The sequence below is a fragment of the Trematomus bernacchii genome, unplaced genomic scaffold (genome assembly GCF_902827165.1).
Source record: "Trematomus bernacchii unplaced genomic scaffold, fTreBer1.1, whole genome shotgun sequence".
In the NCBI taxonomy this organism is placed as follows: domain Eukaryota; kingdom Metazoa; phylum Chordata; class Actinopteri; order Perciformes; family Nototheniidae; genus Trematomus; species Trematomus bernacchii.
Window position 1 is genome coordinate 4,680,822 of NW_022988066.1, and position 13,263 is coordinate 4,694,084.

Genomic DNA, 13,263 nt, shown 5'->3' on the forward strand with positions numbered 1-13,263 from the left:
AGCAAATAGACGAGGCGTTCATGCAAGGAAATCTTCCTCCTCTGCTGTTTTCAATCTCTCTTAACCTTCCCACATCTGCACATTTACTCACACATACACACACAAAGCACACACAGCATTTCCATGACACCCAGCCCGTATGGTCAGCAGAGACTACATGGACAAAGAGGTCAGGATTCACCTTATTAGAGGAACTGGAGCCCTTGGGGGTTGAAACAGAAGAGAACTACAATATTTCAACTGAATGTTTAACAGACTCACGCACACACACAAAACACTGACCTGCGTCACCCCTGTTGACTCCTGATACACACACTTAGTCTACGTGCGTGCGTGTGTGTTTGTGTATGTGTGTGTGTTTGAAGGACAATGATAGAAAGACAGGGCGAGAGTGTGTGTGCTCTGCCTGATCATGTGTAATCTTCAGGGATTTCCAAACTACTCCTAACTGTGCAGCCAAATGTGATCTATATGACATTATGCCTTCATAATAAATGTATGCCACATTATTTATACATTCAGATGAGAGGCTTTGAAATTACTTACAGCCCATATAACACATGCGATAAGGAGCATACGCTTGCAGCTCTGTTTTGACTATACTGAAGAGTTTCATGTCAAGGCAGTATTATCTTCCTCATCAGACTGACATCAGCCTATTCAATAGGCACAGCCTCTAATTAATTTTTTCTGCAGACTATAAAAGGTCGGTGCTGGGGTTGTCTTGGCTCTGGTTTTGTTGTCAGCATGGAATCACATACAACTCCGGCATTCATCTTGGAGTGGGCAGTGGATTATGCTAATGGTATAACTTCCTGATTGTGTCCAAACCTGCAATGATTGGTTGGCTTATCAATTAAACAACTGAAGGGAACATTAAAGTTAACTTATTTCAAAAATCTGATATTCAAAATGACAAGAAACACAGTTTTTTAGGCTCTCTTGACACACAGAGATTTCCTGATTTTCTCTGTTTAATATAATTGAAACTGAATATATTTTTGGTCTTTGCAGCCCAATATATGTCTTACATTCTTAACACACATTGTTGGCACTGTAAGCAACTCTTAAAGGATATGTGACAAAGGACTGCAATCAAATTACATCAGCATGAATCTCAACAAATATGTATACATCGTGTTGCAATCACTTTATATAATGAGATCTACCATAGGCTCATAGTATTTAATTTACTATAAATCCCCAAAGCATATTGGAGTACCAACAATCTGTCTATCACACTTGTGCTGGTAGATGTGATGCTTATGCAATAACAGTGTAATTTCTTTATGCTGTAGACTCCCTGAAGCCCTAGATAAACTACTGAGTAGCAACCTGTACTTGTTGTATACCGCCACTTGACCCCCATCATCCTGCACAGGATGAACAGATATAGGAATGAGTGAATGGATGGATGGTCATGGATAATGGTTGTTAAGGTAATTACAGTATGTTCAAGTAGAGTATATGTTTCCAGGAACATTTGATTATACAATGTTCTCCCGTCCTAATGTCCACAATAGAACAATGTTAACCGTCCGGTCTACCAAAATGAAAAGAGTGACTAAGCTTTAACTAAAATATGTACATGTATATAATTTATTTATTGAAGGAATCACTTACCCATCAGCCATATGCAGACAACTATGCATGCTGACTGCCTCAAAATGCACTATAACAGCTACGAATAACTAAATAAATAAAGTGAAACTAACCATCTATGCAGTTGTGTCCTTTTTCTCACCAGTAGTTTTACCCCAATTTTTGAGAGAATAATTGACGTACACTTATAGAGACAGTGAGACAGGTTTCAGTATTGACACTAATGACAGTAAGGACAAAATGGCAGACTCATCCAGTGGACTGGAAATGGAAATGGTGCTTTGTTAGCCTGAGCTGGTTTAAAATCTTATAATTGGCTTTCATTCTCTGATATTATGTGCAGTGTGATGTTTTTGAATGGTACATGTCTATGCTTGCAAAACAAGAGATTTTAAATCACTGTCCTGACTGAAACACGATCGATTTAGAGTCTGTGGCAACACCATACTTCTGCATGAGGACACAGTGTTTCTGTGTACTTTACATGTGAGGCTTGAGTAAAATGGGATAGAGAGAAAGAGGAAAGGGATGGACTAGACTCTAGTCCATCCCTAGTCACTAGAGTTTGCAGGTAACATGCTTTTACTGCAATATACTGTGTATATGAAAACTTCAAATCTCATAACTTTCCGGGATATGCATACATGTTCCGGACAACATTAACAGGAAGAGTTTCTTGGAGAAATGTGAGGGGAATTTAAAGTACTTAAAAACCCCACCAAAAATGAAAATATTGTTGTTGAAAATGTAATCTTGAGCAGCCAATTTTGTCCAAATAGTCAGTATTTAACATATTATGACTGGCACCTTACTTTGTCTGGATTGCTACATTATGCACCAGCTGATCATTTTAATTTAACATTAACCTTCCCTGACAATTATGAGAGAAGACGGCAGTGAGGATCAAGTAAACAAACAGCCACAAACACGAACTCCCCAAAGGAGTGAAGAGTGGCATCAAAAGACTTGTCCTGTAGTGATGAGCACATCTGTAGTTTAGGATTCATGCTGTTCATACATTTGGATTTGTTAACTTCTCTTTTTATCTGTGTTGTGTTGATGCATTGAAATTTATTTTTATTATTTCTTCCATTTATGAAAATGTTTTTGTTGCCATATAAGATCTGTCTAACATTTAACATTGTGTTAAAAATAAGAGAAGTCGAACTTTTGCAGCCGAGTGTAAAACTTGTGAAACGACTTGAGTCTTTGTGAAATTTCAAATGTTTTCGCCAAAACTTCCTGCTTTTCCATTTGAAAGTTATAAATGGGCATGAAAAACAGGTGGAAAAACCGCAGTTAGTGATATTCTGTGATGAATGGAAAGTTGCAAAAATACTGAAAAGGTGTAGACAAAGAAAATAGTGCGTCTCAAAGAAAGTCATTTTTGCTGACATTTCACACTTTGCAACATGCATCCAAAGGAAAAAAGGCTCAAGATAGCAACATTCCTCTGGTGAAAGACAGACAAGTGTAATGGGAAATGTGGCCTGCCACTCATCATGACATCTATAACAGTAATCATACCAAGCAGTGTAATACTTAATTAGATTATTCAGTATTAATGAAACCCTATTGCCCGGTGTAAAAGTGAATGTACTGTACCATAGCACTTACCGATTTTGGCTTGAAGGGCGGCTGAATCTCCCTGTTCTCCAGGCGCTCCCAGTCGATGCGACGGAAGAAGGCGTGCTCTCTGATGTCTCTCTCTCCTTCAGTGCTGCAGCCCAAACGCTTGGATGGGTGCTTGGTCATCAGCTGCTCATAGTAAGGAACAGAAAGGACATGAGGTTAGAACAAAGACAATCACAGTGGTGACCCCTCTTACGGTGTGGAAAGCATTATTCACATTAGTTCCCACAATTTCAAAGGAAAAACGTCTCATTTTATTCATCAATGTTTATGTAAATATCCCTTTCAGCAAATAATACAGTAAGCAGCATTTCATTTCCCAGATAAACAATGAAATCAGCATTTTAATAACATGAGGACACCCTTTGCACTTTGCTAAAAAGCAAACAAAGTTAATAATAATAAAAGAAAATACTCGCATGGAACATAATCAACAATGAACGTCCTTTTCTAGGTGCCTTCTGGTATTACTCAAACATAACTATCCAAATAATGTCCTGAACACAACACAACTAGGTCTGGAGATGGAAACAAGCATATTTTAAAGGAATTAAAGAAATCACTACTCGTAATGGATGGTGTTCTGCAGTTTTTTTTTATACAGTATACAATATGGAATATCACCTGTTGAACATTAGCTATCCCACCTTAATGCAGTGAGTTTTTCCTTCTGGTATTGTTTTAGGAAGGGAAATAACTGTGTAGAGACGCACAGAGAGACTGGTGGGTTTCAGCATTGAAATTCCAAGGACAAAATGATTCATTCATGCACTGGATTCAGGAAAAAGAAATGGTGCTTAGTTTGCCTGAGCAAATGCTTATATTGGCTGGCTTCCATTACCATGTAAGTGCAATGCATGTTTTTTCGAAAGCATGCATGTACACAGGAGCACCGCCGGTTAAAGCCCTGATTTGTGATGCACACCTTCCACTGTGGCTCTGTCACCATGGTGTTCTCCTGAATGATATGACATGTTAATCACTCATGCTTGAGCTATCTTACTACAACCTCTGACACAATATTTTCGTCTTACACAGTTTGTTCGACATTAATCAATATCGAAATGTTACTGCGGACCACATTTCAGCGCTACATAGCCATCAGAACTGTTTTATGTAGCTCTTGGCTAAGCTTTTCTCGAAAGCTGACCATAAACTCAGAAGTTGTTTTTACTTTCAAAATGTCCTTCCTCTTTTTCATTAACTTTGTCCAATGCACGGACAAAACAAATGGTGGAAAGAAACTCCTCTAAAATACAAGCTGTCAAGCATTCATCCTTCTCTTTCTTTCTCCTAAAGATGTACAGTTCTGCTGTTTCAATATGGAAGAACAAATTGAGTATGCAGGTAAAGCTTTGTATTACATTGCACAGTATTCAAATGTTGTGTTTATCCCCTCTATCGAAATAAAAACATGTCCACTTTAACAAGTTGTATTTTCATATAATTGAACAGATTGTTAAACAGCCCAGCATTGCTTTAGATGTGTTGGTACTGTATGAAGAATGTGCATAAGAACAGAGGTGCAGGTACAGACACATTAAGGAAATAAATACACCACTGCACTGCCAGATCTCTGATTGTTTAACCTTTTGAAGAAAAATATAGTTTAAAAGACATGACAATTTTAAGTGACATGCTAAAAACAATCTTTTTTAAGTGTTAAATACTGTATCTACTTGCAGGATTTTGCAGGCCAGTTTCCTGCAGTAAGCCCCTTCCCCATACAGGCCGTGGGCTGGGCCATCTGAACTAGCAGAGTGCATCCAGCTGGCAGAGCACATCAGACAGCTGTTGACGAGGAAGAAAATGACTTTTGCAGATTTCTGTCTGTCCACACGAATGTCACTCATCCTGCTGCAAACACAAGGCTCTATCACCATTAAAATGAGTCCCGTTACACATTGCAATGTCCTTGATCCAACTGACTGCTGGGCTGACACCATGTCAATAAAACACTCCGATTATTTTTAACTTGAGCCGTTAAAATGTGATTGATGATTTTCTACTGAAAAATAGAAGATGTGGTGTTGACATTTCATGCAAAGTATTTCATCATTCTGTCTGCAAACTGTTAGCAGTCAAACATGAATTGCTTAGCCGTGCCATAAACTGTCAACAGAGGTTGCACGTGTTCACAAAGTGTAGCTAACTATAAAGTTACCCTGCTGCTTCTGCTGAGAACATCAAACCACAAGATACGACAAGGAGAAAAATAAGTAAAAGAGAAAGCAGATGGGGTGTCTAAGTCAGCAGAGATTGTGGCTAGGTAAATATGTGTGATCAGTACATCAAGGTTTTTAAAACACACATCTTTAGAGCCCAATTAATTTGCTGTGGTCGGAGAGAACCAGGGGATCTACCGAGAAAAACGTCTGAATAAAGATAAACCACACTTTAGTTTTTATATTCGAACTTCTGTGTTGACAATACACAAGATCTCCAGAGATGTATTCAAATAAGTTACTAAAATATTTGCTTCACTGACCTTTATGTCACATATTACCCTCAATATTAATTCATATCTGTCTCACTCTGATTCTCTTTCCGTAATCATAATGAACTACAACAGCATTCAGACAGGCGACCCTCTTTAGGTGGCATCCCATTACTGAGATAAATGTGTATCTCCATCTGTGACCTACTTTAAATGTAATGAACTGAACAGTTTACCCAGGCTTACTTAAAATAGAGCCTATATGTATAATTGCACTCCACCAGCATATGTATGTTTGCATACAGAGATATACTGCATTTTTTATGTCCTGTTCACTGAGATACTTATGTCTTCCAAAGGGCGTATTATACATTGCTGTATGAACATCAGTTTTCTGTCAAAATTGGTTATTCTCGCTCCCCCTCTTTATTTCCCTCAAACCACTCTCTCTGTCTCTTTTTTCGTCTTCCAGCACATTTACCCTCTCTCTTGTGTGTAAGGCTGCATCCAAGCACTATGTATCAATTGAGAGTAAGTGCTGCACACATTCTAGCACACGCACACACGCGCGCGGCGCTAAGACAAGGATGGAAAAGGGAAGAGGGGTACAGTGAAAAACAAGTGGAGTTGAGGAAAGGACAAGGAGACAAAGCGTGTTATTGCACAGCTCAGTGAATTTGCCCCGCCTCTGGACAAAAATAAAGATGCCACTTAAATTAAATGTGCTTTTCTGCAACCCTTGAGCTTACTTTTGGAATTTAAAAGGAAGAAATGTATATTAACACATCCTTATGTCGCCGCTTCTGTTACGAACAGTCTCGCTGTATCTTTAAGGACTACAAGCAGTGGCTCAGTCAGTCGCCGGTTCAAGTCCCCGAACAGACTTAAAATATGTAGTGTGGACTGCTAACGGAGAGGTCTCAGTTCACCTCCTGGGCCCTGCCGTGGTGCCCTTGAGCAAGGCACCGGACAATCCCCCACCCCCCACATTGCTCCCTGGGTGCTGTACAATAGCTGCCCACTGCTCCTAGTACTAGACTCCTGGTACTAGGATGGGTTAAAAGCAGAGGACACATTTCACTGTGTGTGCTGTGTGCTCTGCATGTGTGACCATTACAGAGGGTTTCTTCTCCTCTTCACTGCTGCTTCTACCAACATGAACCACATGAACAATGTTTCTAAGTGACTCACAGTTTTTATTGATCAAATAGTCCTCAGGTGAACCTCATGTCATCAGTGACTGTTATGGCAAAATTCATCCATATTTAATCTGCATCAGCTCCCCTTACCATGACCATGCACTAATATACCAGTGTTTCTTTCTTTAGTAGATACAAAGTGTGAATGTAGGTCATAACAACAGAGGTAAAACTATAGAAGGGGAGTGTTTCATATTTCGTATCTACTGTACATGACGTTCGCCTTATACTGTAGTTTATTCCATGTTGCACATTTTACGAGTTTTAATGAAGCCGTCCAGTTAGTGTCCTGAAATAATCTTTTTTTTAAAGTTGATGTTCCCTTCTCTGTTATTTGTTTTTGAAAACATTGTGTTGTTGACATAAATTGGACAAATTATTTCCCTGCTTGACTTGCCCTGACCCTCTGTTCTGGTCACTCCCCTCTGTCTCTGGAGAACTTATGGCAGTGGAAACAGTATTCGATTAACAAACCACAGGAGATCCGTTTAATGTAATGAAAAATTGTAACAAACAAGGCCAGTGCTGGGCTACAACATCAAATGTCATACACTCTATTTAGAATGTCTCCACGAAGATCGGAGAGTGATCAGTAAAAAGTGTTCCCTATCCAAAAATGAAGAAAAGGTAACACTTTATATTAAGGTACATAAATTAACCATCAACTAGTTGTTAATTAACATGCATATTAGCAGTATATTGGCTCTTTATTAGTCATTATAAAACACTTATTAATGCCTTATTCTACATGACCATATTCTACAAGTAATAAGCCATTAGTTGAGAGTTTTTCCTCAATAACCCTCTAATTAGTGCTTATTTATTGCAAGTAAGGAAGTTGTTGTACATGAATTTTGGTCTTAATATGCTCTGCTCAATATGGGCCTAATAAGGCAGTAGTACCACAAGAATAGTAATTCTCCCATAATAACACTTAACCTGTTAACCTGTTAAGCCCCAAGCCTGTTTTTCAGGTCTCAGAACTCTTTAGTTCTCATGAACTAAGTACAGATCGCGTTCACACCGGAATAATTCCCTGGGGGAGGATTAGGCAAATGAAGCCGCTGACGTCACTTCTTCTTCTTCTGCTTTGGGTTTACTGGCAGGCCGCAAACAACTTCACGGCGTATACTGCCACCCGAAGTCCCCGGCCGGAAGTCCCCGGAGTTGGGGACTGGCTTCAGTAGAAGCTACTTGTAGAATATAGTCATGTAGAATAAGGCATTAATACAGTACGTGTTTTATAATGACTAATAAAGAGCCAATATACTGCTAATATGCATGTTAATTAACAACTAGTTGATGGTGAATTTGTGTACCTTAATAGAAAGTGTTACCGTGAGTAATTTAAATGTTAAAATAAACAGTTTGTTAGGATCCTTAATCAATGGTGTGCTGATTGACTTACATGTACATTATATGTTGGTTCATATAGAGCAGGGGTATTCAACTAAAATTCAACGAAGTCCAGTTAGAGAAAATCTCCCCATGCAAAGGTCTGGAACATCAAAATGTCTAAGTTGCTTTATGAATTAGTGTGATATATATTGAAGTAGCCTGCAGCTTTATCAACGTCTGCATGTAATCAACAACTGACTGCCAATCAAATAAAGAAAGTACAATTCATAAACAACAATATTTATTGTCAATTAACATTGAACTATACAGATATACAGTAAAATACTGTGGATATGTGTAATGTTCCTCTCTGGGCTGCATTTAAAAATAAAATAGGAGAAAATAAATAAAATAGCTTTTGAAAATATGTGCATCTTAAAAGTGCTTAATTTTAGATAAATAAAATAAAGTGTAGCAGCAGCTTGAGTTTCCCTTTTTCTTTGTTAACCGTTTCACATCATGACTTAACAGTTTCAGCCGATTATAGAACAATATCAGTCTTTACACATCATAACAATTGAACAGTTTTAAAGTTTCTCTTTCTTTCCCTCTTATATTGCAGTCCCTCACTCACTTTTTATTAATTCAGTGCGAGAATTGAGCTGGAGCTTGTCCTGCCCGGAGTTTAAATCTGGGCTGAAATGGTGTCAGGGCCATTCTCATACACACATGCAGGTGCTCATTGGTTAGCCTCGGTTAGCCTGCGCTGGAACGATATTTAGTTTGAATTTAGATCCTGGTGGACTGATCATATTGGGCTCTGAGACTGCTTATTTTTTGTGACCTCAGTTCTGACTTGAGAGGGAATGTTTGGTCAAACACTTTGTGTTTTGTCTCCTAGTGGCGTTTTGGCACTTTTAATGAGCGCCACGGTCTCTGAACAAATGAGACACACTGGTTCTGTGTTCCCAGTGGGCAGGATGAACATGAATGAGTCCGTCCACTCAGGGTTAAAAGCTCTGTTCTCACTGTCCACTTTCCTCTTCTTGGAGAGCGCCATGTGTAATTATTTGTCTCTCCCTGTCTGCCGCTAACACGCCTGTTCACTCTCCTCTCCGCTTCTCTCCCTGTATCGCTAATTATTCTCTTCACTCACTTTCCTCTCCACTTCTCTCTGCCGCTCTCTCGTCTCTTCTGTGTTTCTCTCCCTGTATCGCTCACTCGTCTCTTTCGCCCCCTGTCGGCAGCGGTTAAAATAGAATCGCCCCGTCAAAATTGAAATCCCCTATTAATGTATTGATTATAGGTCCGGGTCCGTATAGGTCGGCGTCTGGGTCCGGATCCGGACCGCGGTCCGCCTGTTGCCGACCCCTGAATAGAGTCTCAGCATGCAGACTGGTTATAGCTGCCAGGTAAGTCATAGCATGGTTTTAATAAAGCAGGCGCGTCATGTATTAAGTCCTGTTATCATGGTTTTGCACGTCTAAATTGCAGGTATCTGATATTATGAGCATTTGCAGTTGACTTGTAAAATGTATATTGTACAACATATGGGATACCTTGCTGGTCAACGTCGTCACATTTAAAATAATCTGCTTTTATAATCTGTTCTGCACATTCAGGGTCTGGGACACACAAATCACTTCTCAGCAGCAGATCACTGGTGATTCACTATTCAATATCTTCACGTTATCAGGAGGGGCCAACTGTCCGCACCTGAGGCGTTCTGTTAATAAAGGTTGTGGGAAAGTGACAACAACTTCTCAAATATATTTTTTTTATCTTGATCAAGCAAATGTATATTTCCAAATGCTAAATATGCTCTCAATATCCTTTAGTGTTATTGAACAGTATGTTCTTAAGTAGCCACTAAAATAGTTTGTGTTTAGAATTAAACCTTTACTAGAACAAGCTCTGTAAAATGGCTAAAGATTATTTGCAAAAACTTTTAAGAAACTAAAATCACTGAACTACTTTACAGATGCCCTTGAGAAGTATGTTGGAGGACCTGATATATTTCCCTTCAAAGCTTTAATAATGCAAACGTCACAGACACGAGAGCTGAGCGGGAAAAGGGTAGACAACTTGAAGATGACTTCCGAGACAGTATTTAAAAAAGCCTACACGTCATTCTTAGAGCAAATGGAGCTACACTTCCTAAAGTCTGAGAAAAGTCTTGCAGCAGACGGTGACAATGCCTGTCAGTGTTTCTCCCTAGATTAACCTTGATCCCTAGATAAACTAGCAGAAAAACACTGCAACACTGACATTGTACAATGTAAACATTATATACTGTAAATACCCAATACACTTACCTATCATCATGTTTTTGGATTCAAGTTATCTACAAAAACGTTTTTTTAGCAGCAGAACATGTTTTTATTGATGACAAAGAATGTTTACTCACTCCTTTGCAGATGGAGACAGCTTCTTTGGACATAGACTTGGGGTAGGACACGTTGTGCTCCATAATGGACTGGAACAACTCATCTTCATCCTCGCCATCAAACGGAGGCTGTTGGAAAGAGGAGATCATTTTGAGAGTGTTGTTGGTGTTTCATCCATTGTCACATAACGGATGATTAAGTTATTGTTGTTTACTTGACGGCCTTTTCACTGACAAAAGTGACGTGTCATCATGAACAATGGCACCAATATTTGTTTAATGTCATTCATGCCCTCTGTTTGAAAATGTTATGAAAAAGGTTTTCCCTAATGAATGTGAGGCAGGATTCTAAATGAACTAAACAGGATGCCAAGAGGAAGAATAGTGGAGACCACGGGAAAGAGGAAAAAGACAGATATAAAACACCAAACAACAAATACGTGGTTCATGTGAGCAGGTTTCACAGGAAGACCTTGCAGGGCAGATGGAGTGGAGGACCCAGCTTTTTCTCGTGCTCACTGGGTGGTTATCATCAGTAACCATAATATGGGTGTTATGACATTCCATAAAACGAATTATTTGTCATTTCCACTCCACTGGCCCCTTTGGGCAGAGATAGCCTGTCTGCGTCATGCCCTCTTTAGCTGATTTCACGCAAGGCAGGGAAAGACAGAGGAAGGAAACGTCTCAATAAGTTTAACATTTTGTAAATTGTTTAACAGCTTGCTATGGAGTTCATTTGGGAGGGAAAAAACATACCCATGTTCATGTTATTGCATGTACTTGCACTTACACGATGTTGGCCTTAATGAAGGGGAGTCACTTAAAAAACATGTAAATAAGTAATACATCCATCCATCTTCTCCCGCTTATCCGTGGTCGGGTCGCGGGGGTAGCAGTTCCATAAGTAATACATGCTTTATTAAATAATTTAGTGTTGAGTCTTGGAAACATGTTTAATTGAAAATCTGTCAATAAAGAATTCAAACCCATCTGATTTGGTGAGATTTTGAAATGGTGTAAACACTATCCTGAGGCAATTTAAATTAATATTGTAAAGATGGATGATACATATTAAGCTACTGTATACAGTAGCTGCACATTTCACAAAGTTGTGATTAGTCTTTTTATCTTCAACATGGTCTGAGATTCAACTATAATTACCACTTAAATGTGGTTGTAAGTTCATGTTAAAACATCTCAGACAACACATAGTCATCATAAACAGAAAATCCCTGGAAAGAAACGTAGCGGCACCTGAACAGGCTAGCAGTAACTTCAAAAAGTTTCAACATTTAATTGCGGGTTTTTTTGTGCACACATGCAAAATCATACACAAATGAGTGTCTGACTTCACTAAAAGAGGGCAACATAGGTCATATCCAATGTTCACTGAATTGAATATGCCCTATGTTTGGCGGGGAGATGGGGGGTTTGTGTGTGCGTCAGTGTGTATTATTAGGGCTGCTGGGAAAGTCTTAGGAGGCACCACCTGAGTAAATGCAGGACTTGCTTCTTGGGAAAATTCAAAGTGGGAATGTTGTGGGTGTGAGCAGTCTGTGAGCAAACTTGTGTTTAATGACATAACAAGTACCATGTGGAGTGTGTTTGTGTGTGTGTGTGTGTGTGTGTGTGTGTGTGTGTGTGTGTGTGTGTGTGTGCGCTTGTTTGGTGGCCCTCACCTGTCCTGCCAGCATTTCGTAGAGCAGGACTCCATAAGCCCACCAGTCTACAGAGCGTCCATATGGCTGATATGCAATGATCTGTGGAAGAAGGAAGAGAACAAATTCAGAATAACTCAAAAAACTTTAGTCAATCATGTCAAAAATGCTTTAATCCTTCTTTGGTTACACTAATCTAGCTTAAAGGTAGAGAGTAGAAAAATGTGCTGCCTTGATGCATATTTCAAATGTACAGAACATGACCTGTCCTCCATATTTTCTTCTTCCATACCGAATCCGAGTGTGACAGCCAGGCTGCAGACTGTGATTCGTTTGTTATCCAAAAATGTAATTTAAATTTGAAAGATGCTTTACTCTACACAGGAAGATTAAAAAGTGCCTTAAAATGCTGAAGACACATTCGTATAAAGTTTGAAAACAGACCTGAAAATCCTGTTTCATTATAAACTCAGTTCACAGCTCTTCATACAGGGATTGGACACAGACAGAAAATATGTATAAAACAAGGTTTTGCAAATAATGCTGGATAAGCCCTGAATTGCATTAATTTTAAATGACCTGCAACAAGAATTTGTCACTGCATTATCATTTCACAGAATATGACAACATTTTTCAAATGATGATGATGATGATGATGTAGCTGAAGCTTTAAAAAAACATAGTTCACACTTGTTTGCACACAAAAAAAGCTCAACGGTTTAACAATCACATTTGTTTTGTTGTGAAGTCGTCTTGTCCACATATTGTAAATACTGTCAACACTTGACCTAGTGATTTTTACTTCATCACTTCGTTTTTTTGAGTGATCAAGAACATGGAAAAGGTTTGAATTTGAAATCCTGCCTCCTACAAAACTACGTTCCCATACATATAAATTGCAATCTCAGTTTTAATTTGAGGTAAATGTTTTTGTAACACACCAGCATAATAATCTCATCTGGATATCCTATTAAACAGGCCTCTCAACTGTGACATTTTCTCTGGTGA

General features: G+C 38.9%; 1 protein-coding gene across 1 annotated transcript in view; it reads right to left on the minus strand.

The window, feature by feature from the left end:
* The window catches only part of prkcaa (protein kinase C, alpha, a), a 143,523-nt gene that overhangs the window by 15,259 nt on the left and 115,001 nt on the right, over positions 1 to 13,263 (minus strand). Inside the window, exons 14-16 of the mRNA XM_034120385.1 lie at positions 12,277 to 12,357; positions 10,616 to 10,723; positions 3,220 to 3,360 (exon numbers count right to left, since the gene is read on the minus strand). Of these exons, the coding sequence (XP_033976276.1) occupies positions 3,220 to 3,360; positions 10,616 to 10,723; positions 12,277 to 12,357 (330 nt within the window). The remainder of the gene's footprint in view (positions 1 to 3,219; positions 3,361 to 10,615; positions 10,724 to 12,276; positions 12,358 to 13,263) is intronic.